Source organism: Arachis hypogaea, chromosome 2, assembly GCF_003086295.3.
Source record: "Arachis hypogaea cultivar Tifrunner chromosome 2, arahy.Tifrunner.gnm2.J5K5, whole genome shotgun sequence".
In the NCBI taxonomy this organism is placed as follows: domain Eukaryota; kingdom Viridiplantae; phylum Streptophyta; class Magnoliopsida; order Fabales; family Fabaceae; genus Arachis; species Arachis hypogaea.
Window position 1 is genome coordinate 91757282 of NC_092037.1, and position 20017 is coordinate 91777298.

Here is a 20017-nt window from a genome sequence, read left to right on the forward strand (position 1 = left end):
AAGGAAAAGGTACTTTTGCCCGTCTTTTATTAATTTTATTTTTATTAGAAACATATAAAAAGATATATGCCAAAAAAATGATGTTATTTATGAAGAACTGGTAGTATCAGCATTTTGGTCTATCATGAAACCACTCTTGAATAAGATAAATCACTTCAACTTGAAAAGAACCCACCGGCAGCTCCTACAATTTAATAAATGCATGTTATTGGACTTTTATTTCAAACATCCTAAGAAAATAAATAAACAAAGCTATGCTCTTGTATCGATTTTGAAAAATACATGTTACAACATATGTACATTATTCGCTCTAGGCATGGGTAACTAATGTAATGCAACAAAACTTTCGCCATGCAATGTGGCTAAATATCAGCAAATATTTGAGTATCAATTGCAGTATTAGCAAATGCTACACTTCTAGGAAGAACGAATGATGCACACAACATCCATTTTTCGGGCGCCACAAGTCGTACATGTCGCATTTCTACGTTGACTGCGAGCTCTAACAGCACGATTCTTATTCTCTGCACCACAAAGGGCTTCTTCGTTAACATGCTTTTATGTTTGTCGCAAAGTATATGTATGACTAAATAAACAAAAAGAAGCATAGGGAAAAGAAGAAACAGGTCACACGCATTCGAGAAGGTCACAATGGTAAAATTCCTAGTCATTTGGTGTTGAGTCTGATCCTATGACTGCACAGAAATATATACAGAAAAAATTATCAGCAAGTTACCTCGTGAAAATAAATTCTGGATGTTGCGCTTTGGAGAATCCATAAACATGGATCGTTGGCAAGTTGCATTCCGTGTCCTTTGGTCTGTCTTTGTATATTCCTCTAAATGCATCTGTAGTAGAAGAAAAGCATCTAGAAGTTAATCAAGGTGTAAATAGTTAACCAGATTTAAGTTATAACACTTACATACAAAGTAGGGTCGATCAAATTAGATGAGTGACATATATTTGGATAGATTAAAGGAACATGAGATATATAAAAAAAAGTCACAGTGATCCAGTCATGAAAGGCAACCTAGAAATTCTACAGCTTCATTTGGCAAGTTCATAACCACTTGTGTGATTGATAGAGCTTTATAACTGGCATACATAGCCTTAATGAACCTTTTCCCATCCATGTTAAAGACCTAGAACAACAGATTAAGAAAAATATTGTTACTGTACGCTGATTCAAGTGTAACTTCTGCCTTGTTTATTAATCAATATGTGAAAGTACACTAATAATGTGTATAGTGCATAGTTTTTAATTATCACTAAGTCACATCATTGTGTAGCACACAAACAATACTTCAAATACTAAAGAGACACTTTGAAAGTTCCTGCTTATGTCCGCACTTCTTGCCTGCTATTCCATATATAAATAATTTTAGCACTTCTACATTAACCAAGAAATGGCATCTATATATTCCATGGAGCTGCTTCCTTTCTATCATTTCGTGTGTAAAAGTTCATGAAACATATTTGAGAAGATAACCACTTAACAAGCAAGCATACATCAATCTTCCTTTCAAGTTTGTTTAGAACACTATTTCTTTCCAGATACTCCACTACAAATGGGTTTAAGTCATTAACAAAAACATGCTTAACTATCTTTGCTCCAGATATGGCCAAGGGACCAATTCTAGAAAAAAACATCACTTGTCAATATGATTTTATAACGTTATTATTATTAAGTAGTCATGAATTTTATCCAAAAAAAACCCCCTATCATTAAGTCAACATACAGAGAATGCTCTAACAAGTCACCAACTAAAGATAAAAAGAGAAGTTATTGCATGGAAAAGGAAAAGAAAAAGGAAAGTCTTTGAAGCAACAGCAACACATTTGCTGTCTGTTTTATGCAGGTCCACTAATTGTTGCTTAGTTTTTATTTTCCTTGAGACTTTCAATATCATAAGAACTTTAAAGTAATTTTACTGTTTCCATTTTCCAGGAAATCATAAATTCAAGCAAATGTCATTTAAACAATAAATCATTTTTAAAAATTTAATTGATCTCTTAAATATTAGAAGCTGCTAGACTATACATTATCCAGCTACCAACAACGGGCTGTCTAGCCATCCAAGACTTCTACACTCACTCACAAAATAAACCAGTTCTTCACATGCTTAAATCTATCTAATCCAGCATGTAGCCCTAAAATAACCTGAGCCCATAAGTTGTGAAAAGGTTAAATCTCACAGACAAAATTCAATTCCAAGCATTTATCACTTATCTCATTCTCACAACCATACTGTTTAGCAAATCTGCACCAAGACCCAAGTAGCACTATCTCATTGTGTCACTGTTAAGCACTTTTGATAGTCAAACATTTGTTACAAATAATCAAATTTCATCATTGATAGCTGACATCAGATTATGCTGAACAGCCAAATTTGTTCAAAACATAGGATCAAATGACACAGAAACTGAAGTACGCTGATATATAATCTAAAGAAATAGATACATACAGACAACATCTTTTCGTGTAAAACCACTCAAAAGCCTTTGTCTTTCAGTTGCAAGCCTAGAACTCCAATATCTGTATAGTAAAAAAGAAGCAAATTCCAGGTGTTTACTATGTTAGGAGATAGAGAGCTATTACATTGACATGAATTGAACAATTATTAAAGCAAGTCTTCCAAAATATTCTGAACTGCTCAGTGATGGAAATAGAGCATACACTGTTGCTAAGTCAACCTGAAAGCATATTCCGTTCTCAACAAATGTGGTAACTAGAGAGCGGTTTCCTACTAGAATCTCAAGTTGCAAGGTCCTGTATTCATTATGAATGGAATCAATCTTGTTCACGACTGTTTGTATCTTTGGCTTATTTTTATCAGGCACAACCTGAATATGATAGTATGTGTTAACATGATTATGAAATTTTATGATGTTCTAGGTTACACATTGAACTTGATTGGCAAAGATATTTCTATACAAAGAACCTTTTCTATGAGTGTTTTGTATGGTAATTGTTCCGATCTCAAATTCAGGTGTGCAATGTGACTAATGGTCTCAAAAGCTGAAGGAACAACCATACCATCAAGTAGCAAGACCACTAGGATCTGCAACAATAATACAGGACTGACTGACTGAGAATTTCTTTTTTCACTCACAATTTGAAATTGAATAAAGAAATTCAATAATTTATTTTTTAAAAGAACGTATCTTCTACAGATAATAATACAAATTTGAAATTAAAAAGTAAATATCTTATGGAATACAAGGCAAAACATATTATTTTATTTTTGAAGCACAGGTATCATTTATGTAAACCATGAGGTTGAAAAGAGAATTTCATCTCCCACGACAAGAGATAGAGAAAAATCTTTACATATGAAAAACTGAACACAGATACACACAGGCTAAAAGAGATTTATATTTACAACAGTGGATAACTAGATATCCTTGGTCTAATTACCTCATTCATCTGCCAATAATTATAAAACAGAGTCAACTTGCACCTAACTAGCTCAAAAGTCAAATTTGCACTCTCTTTGGCATACTCCTTTAATACGGCTTGAAGACATGAAACATAAACCATATCAAAAGTGAATGGGTAAAATCTCAGAAACAAAATGCAATAATAATACACAAAAGGCAGATAGGAATCTACATATGATTATCCCATTTAAAACTACGAATAGCAAGATGCAAAGTTTGACCAATATCAGGTAACGAATATCCAATCATTAATGTAATTTTGCAACTGTTCTGTATTCACTTTCATGCTACCACAGTTAAACTGAACTAGTGTAAATAACATCGACACAAAGGTCCTTCAGGACTGGCAGTATAAATTTCCTACATCAGCATTAAGCTAAAATTGCACGAAGGATTAGAAGGCTTGTACAATCTTACAAAGCATACCAAACACAAAACATCATATGAGATTAACATACATGCTTTCAGATGCCTAGTACCATAGCATCACAATGCTATGCCTAAAGCCCTGTTTGTTATGTTGCATTAGCCCCTATAGTATAAGTATATACTACATAACTCATTTTTATTATATATTGTTTGGTGTGAGGTATGATATATGTGATAGGATTAAGTTACTCAGCTAACCTATTTGGCTGGTATCAATTTACAACAAGCAATGCATACCAAAGCTTAGCATCAATAAACTACTACAAAGTCCAACATCGCTTGGTAAGAACTAACGTATCAACAAACATATTCAAGTCTTCTGAAACGGGTTAGAAATAGTGCCAGAGCTTTCTTTCCGCAATGCTCAAACCGAATTAGTTAGATTGCAGTTATAAATAATAACATGAACAAAATCAGATATAGAAAGCAGTTGCAAAATGCTTGTTTGTCACAGAACTCACAGAAACAAAAGATCCAGACACACACCACCTTGATAGCCTCAGCAAAGTCTTGGATGCCGCGACCGGCGTACCTTTCATCCAGCAACAGCAACCTCGTGGAGCCCCTCCACTTCTCCCTCCCAAACTCCTCCTCAACCAAATTTCCAAAAATACCCCCTCCATTATCATCCTCTTCAACAACCTCCACTGTAGCAAAATTGTTCTTCCCCGTGCGCCTCTCGACTTTCACCTCCTCCTCCTCCTCCTTCTTCTTCTTCTTCCTCTTCGGTAGCCTCGATATCTTCGCCAGGTTCCTGAACTTCACGAAGCGGGGCGTATTGAACGTTCTTGCGAGCTTCTCTCTGAACAGAACTGGGCTCAAAACGTCGCCGTCTCCCTCGGCTTCGCCATAAATCCGTCGCTGCAACGACACGTGTCCTTCTTCTCCTCCTCCTGATTCTCCGGAGGTAACTAGCGAAGCGGGGTCGGGATCGAGGCCATCACCGGGGACACGGGCAATGTTGCCAACACAAGGCCAGTTGAGGAGGTGGCCGCGGAGGCGAGTTTTTAAGGCGGAGCAGTGGGCGGAGAGGTGGAAGACGCGAGTGAAGGCATCTTCACGGAGGGTGAGAAAGGCGTTGTTTTGGGGGCGTTGAAGCGTTGGAGAGGTACCTTTGTGGAGGGAAAAACTGTATAAGATTGGATTGGAGTTGGTGGCTGAAAAGCGGGTGAAGGATATGGAAATGGGAATAAGGGAGAGGGAGTGTTTGGGATTTGTAAGAGGGAGGAAGAGTAGCTTAGTTGGAGTGGGGAAGTGAGTCCTTAGGAATATGCTCCCTGCTGTCTTCATTCAGAATCAACTAACTGCGTCTGTGTTTCTGTTACTAAATTGCAAAGACATTTTACTCTCTTGTAGTTATGTTATTTTGGCCCCATGACTGGGTCCTTGAGATCATGTTTTCTGTCTGATGTGTAACGCTGTAACTGTAAGCCATAAATCACAGGTATGTTTGAATAACACATCCCGAAAGAAAAAAAAGATTAAAAAATAAATGGTCAACTTTGTTGGAACAGTATTTTACATTTGAATACAATATTTGAAAAATACTCTTGATTATTGGGATTTCTCGTGATTCAGATTAGATATAGGGAAAAGGATAATTATTAATAAAGGAAAAGGTACTTTTGTCTGTCTTTTATTAATTTTATTTTCATTAGAAACATATAAAAAGATGTATGCCAAAAATATGATGTTATTTATGAGTAACTAGCAGTATCAGTATTTGGGTCGATCATTGAACCACTATTGAATAAGATAAATCAACTTCAACTCAAAAAGAACCCACCGGCAGCTTTTACAATTCAATAAATGCACGTTATTGGACTTTTATTTCAAACAACCTAAGAAAATAAATAAACAAAGCTATGCTCTGATATCGATTTTGAAAAATACATGTTACAACATATGTACACTATTCGCTCTAGGCATGGGTAACTAATATAATGCAACAAAACTTTCTCCATGCAATGTGGCTAAATAACTGTAAAATATTTAAATATCAATTGCAGTATAAGCAAATGCTACACTTATAGGGAGAATGAATGATGCACACAATATCCATTTTTCGGGCGCCACAAGTCGTACATGTCGCATTTTTACATTGACTACAACCTCTAGCATGGTGATTCTTATTCTCTGCACCACAAGGGCTTCTTCGTTATCATGCTTTTATGTTCGTTGCAAGGTATATGTATGACTAAATAAACAAAATGAAGCATGAGGAAAAGAAGAAACAGGTCACACTCATTCGAGAGTGACACAATGGTAAAATTTCCAGTCATTGGGTATTGAATCTGATCCAATGACTGCACAGAAATATATATATATAATATCAGCAACTTAATATCGTGAAAATCAAATTTCGACTATTACGCTTTTGAGAATCCATAAACATGGATCGTTGGAAAGTTGCATTCCATGTCCTTCGGTCTGTCTTTGTATATTCTTCTAAATGCATCTGCGGTAGAAGAAAAGCATCTAGAAGTTACTTAAGGTGTAAACAGTTAACCAGATTTAAGTTATAACACTTACATACAAAGTAAAGTCAATCAAATTAGATGAGTGATATATATTTGGATAGATTAAAGGAATATGAGATATAAAAAATAAAGAAAGTCACAGTAATCCAGTCATGAAAGGCAACCTAGAAATTCTGCAGCTTCATTTGGCTAGTTCATAATCACTTGCGTGATTGATTGAGCTTTATAACTGGCATACATAGCCTTACTGAACCTTCTCCCATTCATGTTAAAGACCTAGAACAATAGATTAAGAAAAATATTGTTACTGTATGCTGATTCAAGTGCAACTTCTGCCTTGTTTATTAACCAACATGTGGAAGTACCCTAATAATGTGTATAGTGCATAGTTTTTAATCACCACTCATTTACATCATTGTGTAGCACACAAACAATACTTCAAATACTAAAGAGACACTTTGAAAGTTCCTGCTTATGTCCGCGCTTCTTACCTGCTAATCCATATATAAATATTTCCAGCACTTCTACATTAACCAAGAAATGGCATCTATATATTCCATGGAGCTGATTCCTTTTTATCATTTTGTGTGTAAAATTTCATGAAACATGTTCGAGAAGGTAACCACTTAACAAGCAAGCATACCTCAATCTTCCTTTCAAGTTTGTTTAGAATACTATTTCTTTCCAGATACTCCAGTGCAAATGGGTTTAAGTCATTAGCGAAAACATGCTTAACTATCTTTGCTGCAGATATGGCCAAGGAACCAACTCCAGGAAAAACATCACCTGTCAATATGATTTTATAACGTTATTATTATTATTAAGAAGTCATGAATTTTATCCAAAAAAAAACCCTATCATTAAGTCAACATACAAAGTATGCTCTAACAAGTCACTAACTAAAGATAAAAAGAGAAGTTATTGCATGGAAAAGGAAAAGGAAAAGGAAAGTCTTTGAAGCAACAGCAACACTTTTGTGCTCTCTGTTTTATGCAGGTCCACTAATTGTTGCTTAGTTTTTATTTTCCTTGAGACTTTCAATGTCATAAGGTCTTCAAAGTAATTTTACTTTTTCTATTTTCCAGGAAATCATAAATTCAAGCAAATGTCATTTAAACAATAAATCATTTTTCAAAGATTAATTGATCTCTTAAATATTAGAAGCTGCTAGACTACACACTATCCAGCTACTATCAACGGGCTGTCTAGCCATCCAAGACCTCTACATCCACTCACAAAATAAATCAGTTCTTCACGTGCTTAAGTCTATGTAATCCAGCATGTAGCACTAAAATAACCTGAGCCCATAAGTTGTGAAAAGGTTAAATCTCACAGACAAAATTCAATTCCAAGCATTTCTCACTGACCTCATTCTCACAGCCATACTATTTAGCAAATCTGCACCAAGACCCAAGTAGCACTATCCCATTGTGTCACCGTTAAGCACTTTTGATATTCAAACATTTGTTACAAAAAATAAAATTTCATCATTGGTAGCTGACATCAGATTATGCTTAACAGCCAAATTTGTTCAAAACATAGCATCAAATGACACAAAAACTGAAATTTAACATAGGTACGCTGGTATATAATCTAAAGAAATAGATACATATAAACAACATCTTTTCGTGTAAAACCACTCAAAAGCCTTTGTCTTTTAGTTGCAAGCCTAGAACTCCAATATCTGCATAGTAAAAAAGAAGCAAATTCCAAGTGTTTACTATGTTAGGAGATAGAGAGCTATTACATTGACATGAATTGAACAATTATTAAAGCAAGTTTTCCAAAATATTCTGAACTGCTCAGTGATGGAAATAGAGCATACACTGTTGCTAAGTCAACCTGAAAGCGTATTCTGTTCTCAACAACTGTGGTAACTACTAAGTGGTTTCCTGCTAGAACCTCAAGCTGTATGGTCCTGTATTCATTGTGAATGGAATCAATCTTGTTCACGACTGTTTGTATCTTTGGCTTATTTTTATCTAGCACATCCTGAATATGATAGTATGTTAACATGATTAAGAAATTTTATGATGTTCTAGGTTACATATTTAACTAGATTGGCAAAGATATTTCTATAAAAAGAACCTTTGCTATGAGTGTTTTGTATGGGAAATGTTCCTCTCTCAAATTCAAGTGTGCAATGTGACCAACGGTCTCAAAAGCTGAAGGACCAACAACACCATCAGGTAGCAAGACTTCCAAGATCTGCAACAATAATATAGGACTGACTGACTGAGAATTTCTTTTTTCACTCACAATTTGAAGTTGAATAAAGAAATTCAATAATTTCTTTTTTAAAAGAACATATCTTCTAGAGATCATAATACAAATTTGAAATTAAAAAGTAAACATCTTATGGAACACATGGCAAAACATATTATTTTATTTTTGAAGCACATGTATCATTTATGTAAACCATGAGGGTGAAAAGAGAATTTCATCTCCCATGACAAGAGATAGAGAAAAATCTTTACATATGAAAAACTGAACATATATACACACAGGCTAAAAGAGATTTATATTCAAAACAATGGATAACTGGATATCCTTGGTCTAATTTACCTCATTCATCTGCCAATAATCATAAAACAGAGTCAACTTACACCTAACTAGCTCGAAAGTCAAATTTACACTCTTTTCGGTTTACTCTTTTAATACGGCCTGAAGACCGGAAACATAAACCATATCAAAAGTAAATGGGTAAAATGTCAGAAACAAAATGTAATAATAATACACAAAAGACAGATAGGAATCTACATATGATTATCCTATTTAAAACTACGAATAGCAAGATGCAAAGTTTGACCAATATTAGGTGACAAATATCCAAACATAAATGTAATTTTGCAACTGTTATGTATTCACTTTAATGCTACCACAGTTAAACTGGACTAGTGTAAATAACATCTACACTAAGGTCCTTCAGGATTAACAGTATAAATTCTCCACAACAGCATTAAGCTAAAATTGCACGAAGGACTGGATGGCTTATACAATCTTACAAAGCATACTAAACACAAAACATCATATGAGATTTACATGCATGATTTCAGATGCCTAGTACCATAGCATCACAATGCTATGCCTAAAGCCCTGTTTGTTATGTTGTATTAGCCCCCATAGTGTAAGTATATACTACATAACTCATTTTTATTATATATTGTTTGGTGTGAGGTGTGATATATGTGATAACATTAAGTTACTCGGCTAACCTATTCGGCTGGTATCAATTTACAACAAGCAATGCAGACCAAAACTTAGATCAAATAAACTACTACAAAGACCAACATCACTTGGTAAAAACTAACGTATCAACCATCATATTCAAGTCTTCTGAAACGAATAAGAAATAGTGTTAGAGCTTTCTTTCGATAATGCTCAAACCGAATTAGTTAAATTTTAGATACTAATAATAATATGAACAAAATCAGATATAGATAACAGTTGCAAAATGCTTGTTTGTCATAGAACTCACAGAAACAAAAGAGCCACACACACACCACCTTGATAGCCTCAGGCAAGTCTTGGACGCCGCAACCGGCGTACCGTTCATCTAGCAACAACAACCTCGTGGAGCCCCTTCACTTTTCCCTCCCAAACTCCTCCTCAACCAAATTCCTCAAAATACCCCCTCCATTATCGTCCTCTTCAACAACCTCCACCGTAGCAAAACCGTTCTTCCCCATGCGCCTCTCGACTTTCAACTCCTCCTCCTCCTTCTTCTTCTTCTTCTTCTTCCTCTTCGGCGGTCTCGATATCTTCGCCAGGTTCCTGAACTTCACAAAGTCGCGCGCATTGAACATCCTTGCGAGCTTCTCTCTGTACAGAACCGGGCTCAAAACATCACCGTCTCCCTCAGCTTGGCCGTAAATCCGACGCTGCAACGACACGTGTCCTTCTTCTCCTCCTCTTGATTTTTCGGAGGTAACTAGTGAAGCGAGGTCGGGACCGAGGTCATCACCGAGGACACGAGCGATGTTGCAAACACGAGGCCAGTTGAGGAGGTGGCCATGGATGCAAGTCTCTAAGGCGGCGCAGTGGGTGGAGGTTACGCGGAGGGCAGAAAGGAGGAAGACGCGAGTGAAGGAATCTTCATGGAGGGTGAGAAAGGCGTCGTTATAGGGCGTTAAAGTGTTGGAGCGGTTCCTTTGTGGAGGGAAGGTCCGTATAAGATTGGATTGAAATTGGTGGCTGAGAAGCGGGTGAAGGATATGGAAATGGGAATCAGGGAGAGGGAGTGTTTGGGATTTGTAAGAGGAAGGAAGAGTAACTTAGTTGGAGTGGGGAAGCGAGTCCTTAGGATTATGCTCCCTGCTGTTTTCATTCAGAATCAACTAACTGCGTCTGTGTTTCTTTTACTAAGTTGCAAAGACATTTTACTCTCTTGTAATTATGTTATTTTGGCCCCTTGGCTGGGTCCTTGAGATCTTATTTTCTATCTGATGTGTAAGACTGTAACTGTAAGCCATAAATCACAGGTATGTTTGAATAACACATCCCGAAAGAAAAAAGGATTAAAAAATAAATGGCCAACTTTGTTGGAACAATATTTTACATTTGAATAGAATATTCGAAAAATACTCTTGATTATTGGGATTTCTCGTGATTCATCTTAGATAAATAGAAGAGGATAATTATTAATAAAGGAAAAGGTACTTTTGCCCGTCTTTTATTAATTTTATTTTCATTAGAAATATATAAAAAGATGTATGCCAAAAAAATGATGTTATTTATAAGGAACTGACAGTATCAGCATTTGGGTCGATCATTGAACCACTATTGAATAAGATAAATCAGCTTCAACTCGAAAAGAACCCACCGGCAGCTCTTACAATTCAATAAATACATGTTATTGGATTTTTATTTCAAATATCCTAAGAAAATAAATAAACAAAGCTATGCTCTGGTATCGATTTTGAAAAATACATGTTACAACATATGTACATTATTCGCTCTGGGCATGGGTAACTAATGCAATGCAACAAAACTTTCTCCATGCAATATGGTTAAATAAGAGTAAAATATTTAAGTATCAATTGTAGTATTAGCAAATGCTACACTTCTAGGGAGAACGAATGATGCACACAACATCCATTTTTCGGGCGCTACAAGTCGTACATGTCGCATTTCTATGTTGACTGCGACCTCTAACAGGTCGATTCTTATTCTCTGCACCACAACGGCTTCTTCGTTAACATGATTTTATGTTTGTTACAAGATATATGTATGACTAAATAAACAAAAGGAAGCAGAAGGAAAATAAGAAACAGGTCACACTCATTCGATAGTGACACAATGGTAAAATTTCCAGTCATTTGGTGTTGAGTCTGATCCAATGACTGCACAGAAATATATATAGATAAAATATCAACAACTTACCTCGTGAAAATCAAATTCCGGATCTTGCGCTTTGCAGAATCCATATACATGGATCGTTGGCAAGTTGCATTCCGTGTCCTACGGTCTGTCTTTGTATATTCCTCTAAATGCATCTGCAGTAGATGAAAAGCATCTATAAGTTACTCAAGGTGTAAACAGTTAACCAGATTAAAGTTATAACACTTACATACAAAGTAGGATCGATCAAATTAGATGAGTGACATATATTTGGATAGATTAAAAGAACATGAGATATAAAAAAAAGTCAGAGTAATCCAGTCATGAAAGGCAACCTAGAAATTCTGTAGCTTCATTTGGCAAGTTCATAACCACATGCGTGATTGATTGAGCTTTATAACTGGCATACATAGCCTTAACGAACCTTCTCCCATCCATGTTAAAGACCTAGAACAACAGATTAAGAAAAATATTGTTATTGTATGCTGATTCAAGTGCAACTTCTGCCTTGTTTATTAATCAACATGTGAAAGTACACTAATAATGGGTATAGTGCATAGTTTTTAATCATCATTCAGTCACATCATTGCGTAGCACACAAACAATACTTCAAATACTAAAGAGACACTTTGAAAGTTCCTGCTTATGTCCGCGCTTCTTACCTGCTAATCCATATATAAATATTTTCAGTACTTCTACATTAACCAAGAAATGGCATCTATATATTCCAAGGAGCTGCTTCCTTTTTATCATTTCGTGTGTAAAAGTTCATGAAACATATTCGAGAAGATAACCACTTAACAAGCAAGCATACCTCAATCTTCCTTTCAAGTTTGTTTAGAACATTATTTCTTTCCAAATACTCCACTACAGATGGGTTTAAATCATTAGCGAAAACATGCTTAACTATCTTTGCTGCAGATATAGCCAAGGGACCAACTCCAGAAAAAACATCACCTCTCAATATGATTTTATAACATTATTATTATTATTATTATTATTATTATTATTATTATTATTATTATTATTATTATTATTATTATTATTATTATTATTATTATTATTAAGTAGTTATGAATTTTATCCAAAAAAAAACCCTATCATTAAGTCAACATACAGAGAATGCTCTAACAAGTCACCAACTATAGATAAAAAGAGAAGTTATTGCATGGAAAAGGAAAAAGGAAAAGGAAAGTCTTTGAAGCAACAACAACACTTTTGTGCTGTCTGTTTTATGCAGGTCCACTAATTGTTGCTTAGTTTTTATTTTCCTTGAGACTTTCAATGTCATAAGAACTTCAAAGTAATTTTACTGTTTCCATTTTCCAGGAAATCATAAAATCAAGCAAATGTCATTTAAACAATAAATCATTTTTAAAAGATTAATTGATGTGTTAAATATTAGAAGCTGCACACTATCCAACTACTAACAACAGGCTGTCTAGCCATCCAAGACTTCTACACCCACTCACAAAATAAACCTGTTCATCTCGTGCTTAAATCTTTGTAATCCAGCATGTAGCACTAAAATAACCTGAGCCCATAAGTTGTGAAAAGATTAAATGTGACAGACAAAATTCAATTCCAAGCATTTCTCACTGACCTTATTCTCACAGTCATACTGTTAAGCAAATCTGCACCAAGACCCAAGTAGCACTATCTCATTGTGTCACCGTAAAGCACTTTTGATATTCAAACATTTGTTACAAACAATCAAATTTCATCATTGGTAGCTGACATCAGATTATGCTTAACAGCCAAATTTGTCCAAAACATAGGATCAAATGACACAGAAACTGAAATTTAATATAAATAGGCTGGTATATAATCTAAAGAAATAGATACATAAAGAAAACATCTGTTCGTGTAAAACCACTCAAAAGTCTGTCTTTCAGTTGCAAGCCTAGAACTCCAATATCTGCATAGTTAAAAAAGAAGCAAATTCCAAGTGTTTACTATGTTAGAAGATAGAGAGCTATTACATTGACATGAATTGAACAATTATTAAAGCAAGTCTTCCAAAATATTCTGAACTGGTCAGTGATGGAAATAGAGCATACACTGTTGCTAAGTCAACCTGAAAGCATATTCCGTTCTCAACAACTGTGGTAACTAGAGAGTGGTTTCCTACAAGAACCTCAAGCTGTATGGTCCTATATTCATTATGAATGGAATCAATCTTGTTCACGACTGTTTGTCTTTTTGACTTATTTTTATCAGGCACAACCTGAATATGATAGTATGTGTTAACATGATTAAGAAATTTTATGATGTTCTAGGTTACACATTGAACTTGATTGGCAAAGATATTTCTATATAAAGAACCTTTTCTATGAGTGTTTTGTATGGTAAATGTTTCGATCTCAAATTCAGGTGTGCAATGTGACCAACGGTCTCAAAATCTGAAGGAACAACCATACCATCAGGTAGCAAGACCTCCAGGATCTGCAACAATAATTTGAAGTTGAATACAGAAATTCAATAATTTCTTTTTTAAAAGAACTTATCTTCTAGAGATCATATTACAAATTTGAAATTAAAAAGTAAACAATTTATGGAACACAGGGCAAAACATATTATTTTATTTTTGAAGCACAGGTATCATTTTTGTAAACCATGAGGGTGAAAAGAGAATTTCATCTCCCATGACAAGAGATAGAGAAAAATCTTTACATATGAAAAACTGAACACAGATACACACAGTATAAAAGAGATTTATATTTACAATAGTGGATAACTGGATATCCTTGGTCTAATTACCTCACTCATTTGCCAATAATCATAAAACAGAGTCAACTTGCTCCTAACTAGCTCAAACGTCAAATTTGCACTCTTTTCGACATACTCCTTTAATACGGCCTGAAGACAGGAAACATAAACCATATCAAAAATGAATGGGTAAAATGTCAGAAACAAAATGTAATAATAATACACAAAAGACAGATAGGAATCTACATATGATTATCCCATTTAAAACTACGAATAGTAAGATGCAAAGTTTGACCAATATCAGGTAACAAATATCCAAACATTAATGTAATTTTGCAACTGTTCTGTATTCACCTTCTTGCTACCACAGTTAAACTAGACTAGTGTAAATAGCATCGACACAAAGGTCCTCTAGAATTAACAGTATAAATTCCCCACATCAGCATTAAGCTAAAATTGCACAAAGGACTAGATGGCTTGTACAATCTTACAAAGCATACCAAACACAAAACATCATATGAGATTAACATGCATGCTTTTAGAAGCCTAGTACCATAGCATCACAATGATATACCTAAAGCCCTGTTTGTTATGTTGTATTAGCCCCCATAGTGTAAGTATATACTACATAACTCATTTTTATTATATATTGTTTGGTGTGAGTTGTGATATATGTGATAGGATTAAGTTACTCGGCTAACCTATTCGGCTGGTATCAATTTACAACAAGCAATGCATACCAAAGCTTAGCATCAATAAACTACTACAAAGACCAACATCACTTGGTAAGAACTAACGTATCAACAATCATATTCAAGTTTTTTGAAAATGGGTAAGAAATAGTGCCAGAACTTTCTTTCTGCAATGCTCAAACCGAATTAGTTAGATTGCAGATACTAATAATAATATGAACAAAATCAGATATAGAAAGCAGTTGCAAAATGTTTGTTTGTCATAGAACTTAGAGAAATAAAAGAGCCACACACACCCCACTTTGATAGCCTCAGGTAAGTCTTGGACGCCGCAACCGGCGTACCATTCATCCAGCAACAGCAACCTCGTGGACTAACCAGATCTGAATAATTATCTCATGAGATTTATATGGAGGAATAATATGAATGAGAAGATTAGAGAGAGTACACCATAATGGACTTGTTGAAACAACAACACCCAAGAAAGCTGAACTTGAATGCGCCACTTTTATCAACAAAGCGTTACTGTTTTTCTTCACCGTCGGATAATAATTCACTGTGTGCAGGTGCAGGAGTTCCATTTTCGTGGAAGCAAGCACCGGGAAAGCCAAAGCACAATGACAAGAATGATTACGCCGAAGCCGGCGACACCCCTCGGCCAAGACTACCACCACCGGTCGCTGATGTTAGTGACGACGACGACGACGAGGTTTACTCAGATGCTATGGATGTTTTCTCTCTTTCAGAAGCTCTGGACATTGTTCAAAAGAAATCAGAGAAGGCGCGTTACAATAACAATAGCAACACTAACGAAGGATTGTTGCGATTAAAGATTCAAGAATCTGACGGTTACCAATCGCCGACTTACATGATCAACCGCTTCCTTCCCGATGCGACGGCGTTGGCCGCCTCCTCCGCATTGCATTTTCCGAGCAACTGCGACGAGAAAGGTTGCGAAACGTGCAGTTACCAAGAATGTTGTTTATCATCAGCAAGATCCTCCGTCGTGAGAAACGATAATTATAACGATAATGCTTATTCTTATTCTTATTCTTACTCTCCGAAAGATTGTTATTGCGGCCTTGAGGTTCTGTTGCCGTGGCGCGTGAAGCATAAGCTTTGTTCCATGAAGAGCCCTGTGTTGTTGCCGCCTCTTAAGAAGAAGAAGGCGGAGGAGCATAATCAGCGCGGTGGCGCCAAGCAGAAGAAGCATCGGCGTCGTTCTTCGTCATCAACACTTACACACTTGCCTTGTTCTTGTACAAATTCTAAAGAGGATAGTATATGATTGTTATTAGTAGAGTTCTTTCTTAATTTCTTCATTTTTTTCCCCTTTCATTGTTATTTAGTATATGTGCACCTGTATATGTATTAGTTCGTTCCAATAATTCTCTCGTTTATTTATAGAACAAGCCATAACACGGATGTTCCATGCATAAGCTTATATATTTTTTTTATTGTCTAGTTTTGTCTATGAATTAACTAGTACATACTCATCTTATATAATTTGTAACAACATCATTTGAATCCTTTCATCACGTTTGACCTCACAAGATTACATTGATGACAGTTATATAATTTCTCATTTTATAAATCAATTATGCTAGTTGTATACTAAAATTAATTATTAAAATTAATTACTAATATAGAATATATATTAAGATATAAAATAAATAATATTACAGGATCATCATAATTTGTAATTTTTTTATTATTAATTTTTTAAATATTACTAGGAGGAGAATTCTAGCACTAAAATAAATTAAAATAGTATTTTCGCGACCATTATTCTTCGGTTTTTTTTTTGGTGGCTAATTATTCTTCGGTTTAGGGATAACTTCAAAAATTTGTCCGCAATGGTTATAAAATTGGAATAGTAGAGAATTATCACAATAAAATTGTTTTTGACTAGGAGTTAATCATTAATATTTATAAATATAAAATAAAATATATGTTATTAAATTATTAAACTAAAAAAATTAAACTAAAAAATTTAAATTAATAACTAAATAATAAAAAAAAAAATAAATTTTGATACTTTTAATATTTTTCGTTATAAAATTGTCATTAAATTTGGATATTATCAGTGCACTCCGTGACTATTTTAGACTATTGTTGGTTAAACCATCACAAATCTGTAGCATTTATTGATAGTTAATTTGAAACTGTTGCTAAATTATTATTAATTTTTTATTTTTTGTTATATTTACTATTTAGTGATAATTTTAAATCACAGTTAAATAACAATGAAAAAATATTTTGAATTTTATGCCCGCCTAATCTCTCCGGCCAGATTTTATTTTTTTTAATTATTATATAAATTAATTTATCATAATAATAATAATTTATACATATATAAATATTACAATATCAAAGATTTTCTTGTTCACAAGTAGAATTCTACAAAAATACTAACATTGTATTTCAAAATATAAATTCAAGCAATACATTTTTAGTATGTTAAACATATAAATTCAAATAATATAATCCTAAAATGTAAAAATTAATAATAATTTCAATCATAAAACTTCTTAAGTGTTGAATGATTTATTTTGTTAAAGTATATAACTAGCAACACAAGAAGATTTTAATTTTTTGTTTGCACTGGTGATTCCAAACGGAGATGGCTTGAGTCAGTGACATATTTTAAGTGTCTTTATTCCCCCAATTTCTTCTATTGGAAAGACATGGGTATCTATATAAGAGTCAAATACTTTAATTAGTAATAGAATAAGAGAGAACAGTCCTTAATTGATGACTTATACATAGAAATATTTAGAAATGGAATGAGGGTACTTTGAGCTGTTGAAATTATTCTCATCCACCAATTGGAAAAATTGATTTCTTGAATGATGAATTAGAAAGTGAAATTGACATGATTGAAGAAAAAGTTTTTACTGGGAGCTTGTTCAATAGTTATCAATTACTATCTTTGTGAATAAGTCTCTATTGTGTTTTTATTCCAAATCAGAACTGATATAAAAAAACTTCTTTAAAAATCATAAATAATCAACATTTTTTGTTTTGTTTTATATTTGGCTAACACTAGTCAATTATATATATATATATATATATATATATATATATATATATATATATATATATATATATATATAAAGTATTGACCTCCTAATAATATTTTAAAAAAAATATTACGTTGAGTTCATGTCAAATATTTTGGTTAAAAATTTTAAGAAAAAATATAGGTAGGCAATGATATTGCTGAATAATGTGAATAATGAGGTTAAAAAGTAAATTAATTCTAAATTTAATTAGTGGCATAAAGAATCAATATCTAATAATAATAAAATTTAAGGTTCGTTGTTTATGTCATTTAAAAAAATTATTGGTTACTTAGCATAACCCAAATTTTAATGTTGGACTAGAGGCACTCTTTTGGATTGATAATGTTGGGCTATTGTCATAACAATAATCATTAAAAAATCTAATTAGTAACTTAGTATTTCCTTAATATTAAAACTAGCAGATATTCCAAATTTTGTTTTGAAAAAGAAGAAGAGAAAATTGACAAGTAATAATTGAAATTGGAGCAGTAGTCTAGAAAAGGTATAACGTATTACCAAAATATCTAATAGAAATATCTACTTTTGAACTCAAATATCAGATACTAAAAGTGATAAGAGTCATTAAAGTATGCAAATGCAATGCATGCTTGCTTTAGGAAAAGTGGACCGTGCATGCATGGTAGAACTAAGGATGGCTGACTTGTATATCATTTGTTTGTCAAATACTTTCTTTCTCTCTCCTATTTTTTCTTAACTTCTAGTAATTCTGTATTGTGTGGATAAGTACCTAAAAAGTTACATAAAAACATGTTAGGGATCAATAATATATTTAGTATAAAAAAGGGAGAATTTGTTAGCGTACGTCTGTTTAAATATTGTTAGAGGGATGAGTATTGAGAGAGAAGATGGAGTATATATTCTGTTATTGATGCAAAGAATTGTGATATATATATATACTGCTCTGCTGCATGTGAACTTATTGCAGGACTCTCAATTAGTATTTTTAATTTAACTAATTATGGCTAATTTAATACCCTGGAGTATAAACTAATAAACATCACAATTAGGGTTGGAAGTGAGCCGAGCTGAGCTGAGCTAGACCAAACTCAAGCTCGGCTCACCAAAATTGAGTTTGCTTCACGGTTCGACTCATTAACAATCGAGCCTATTTCTTAAGTTCAAACTCGACTCACCGAAAGCTCACAAACTGGCTCAAACTCACGAACTAGCTCAAATAATAGAAACATAAATACATAATTTATAATTTATATTAATAAATTATAACTTATATATTTTTAAAAATATTTGAAAAGAACAACTTTATATAGTTTATCTATCAATAAATATAAACATTTTATTTATGTCCTACATTAAAATTATATGTAATAAATAAATATAAAATTTTAAATAATTAAGATCATTAATATATATAATTATATATTACTATTTCATATGTATATATATAATATTAAAAGTATAGATTAAATGCATATAGGATATGTGTATTAATAATTATATATATATAATCGAGCCAGCTCACGAGCTAATGAGCTGAGCTTATCCAAACTCAAGCTCAACTCATTTAATTTATGAGCTCAATTCCAAGCTCAAGCTTGGCTCATTAGCTCACGAGTTTAGCTTATCAAGCTATTAACGAGCCGAGTTCGAGCTAGCTCATGAGCTGACTTGACTCACTTCCAGCCCTAATCACAATCATTACAATCTGTGCTTAATGGACAATTTTAAAGTACTTGCTAAGTGTTTCAAAATATTTAAAGAAGCATACTAAAACATAATTATAGTTTAATATAAATTTAAAATATTATTCAAATTAAAAATACTATATAAATAATAATCACAATGTTATGATTTCTTTCAAATACAAATTTAAAAGTCAAAT

At 33.5% G+C, this 20017-nt stretch overlaps 3 protein-coding genes and 1 long non-coding RNA gene across 22 annotated transcripts; 1 reads left to right on the forward strand and 3 right to left on the reverse strand.

Annotated features, from left to right (window-relative positions):
- Positions 1-190: 190 nt before the first annotated feature.
- On the reverse strand, positions 191-10755 carry LOC112750896 (tRNA (guanine(37)-N(1))-methyltransferase 1). Of its 19 annotated transcripts, none has more exons than XR_011874191.1 (13): positions 9829-10713; positions 8439-8558; positions 8176-8342; positions 6994-8034; positions 6515-6626; positions 4332-6328; positions 3419-3516; positions 2943-3062; positions 2678-2844; positions 2466-2536; positions 1031-1142; positions 737-848; positions 191-524 (listed from the first exon to the last, which is right to left on the reverse strand). XR_011874191.1 is itself a non-coding variant. In XM_072220162.1 (13 exons), exons 7-13 carry the CDS (start codon positions 5158-5160, stop codon positions 518-520), a joined length of 1404 nt encoding a protein of 467 aa, XP_072076263.1. In that variant the 5' UTR covers positions 5161-6328; positions 6515-6626; positions 6994-7136; positions 7718-8034; positions 8176-8342; positions 8439-8558; positions 9829-10713; the 3' UTR covers positions 191-517. The 19 variants fall into 19 exon arrangements, 17 of the variants coding, with proteins under 17 accessions (XP_072076263.1, XP_072076278.1, XP_072076289.1 ...); XM_072220162.1 differs by lacking the exon at positions 1031-1142 and having other exon boundaries at positions 6994-7136; positions 7718-8034; XM_072220177.1 differs by lacking the exon at positions 1031-1142 and having other exon boundaries at positions 6994-7136; positions 7718-8034; positions 8193-8342; positions 9829-10695.
- On the reverse strand, positions 6115-9038 carry LOC140177375 (tRNA (guanine(37)-N(1))-methyltransferase 1-like). The gene is made up of 9 exons (XM_072210471.1): positions 9012-9038; positions 8916-8924; positions 8439-8558; positions 8176-8342; positions 7988-8034; positions 6994-7136; positions 6555-6626; positions 6244-6328; positions 6115-6176 (listed from the first exon to the last, which is right to left on the reverse strand). Exons 1-9 carry the CDS (start codon positions 9036-9038, stop codon positions 6115-6117), a joined length of 732 nt encoding a protein of 243 aa, XP_072066572.1.
- Positions 10756-11669: 914 nt separating the features above from the next.
- LOC112728053 (uncharacterized) lies at positions 11670-12641 on the reverse strand. Its single transcript, XR_011874195.1, has 3 exons — positions 12505-12641; positions 12026-12137; positions 11670-11845 (listed from the first exon to the last, which is right to left on the reverse strand). It is a non-coding gene; the product is annotated as an uncharacterized lncRNA (long non-coding RNA).
- Positions 12642-15545: 2904 nt separating this feature from the next.
- Positions 15546-16379, forward strand: LOC112728062 (uncharacterized). Its single transcript, XM_025778045.1, has one exon. The coding sequence runs from the start codon at positions 15546-15548 to the stop codon at positions 16377-16379; it is 834 nt and encodes a 277-aa protein (XP_025633830.1).
- The last annotated feature ends 3638 nt before the right edge of the window (positions 16380-20017 follow it).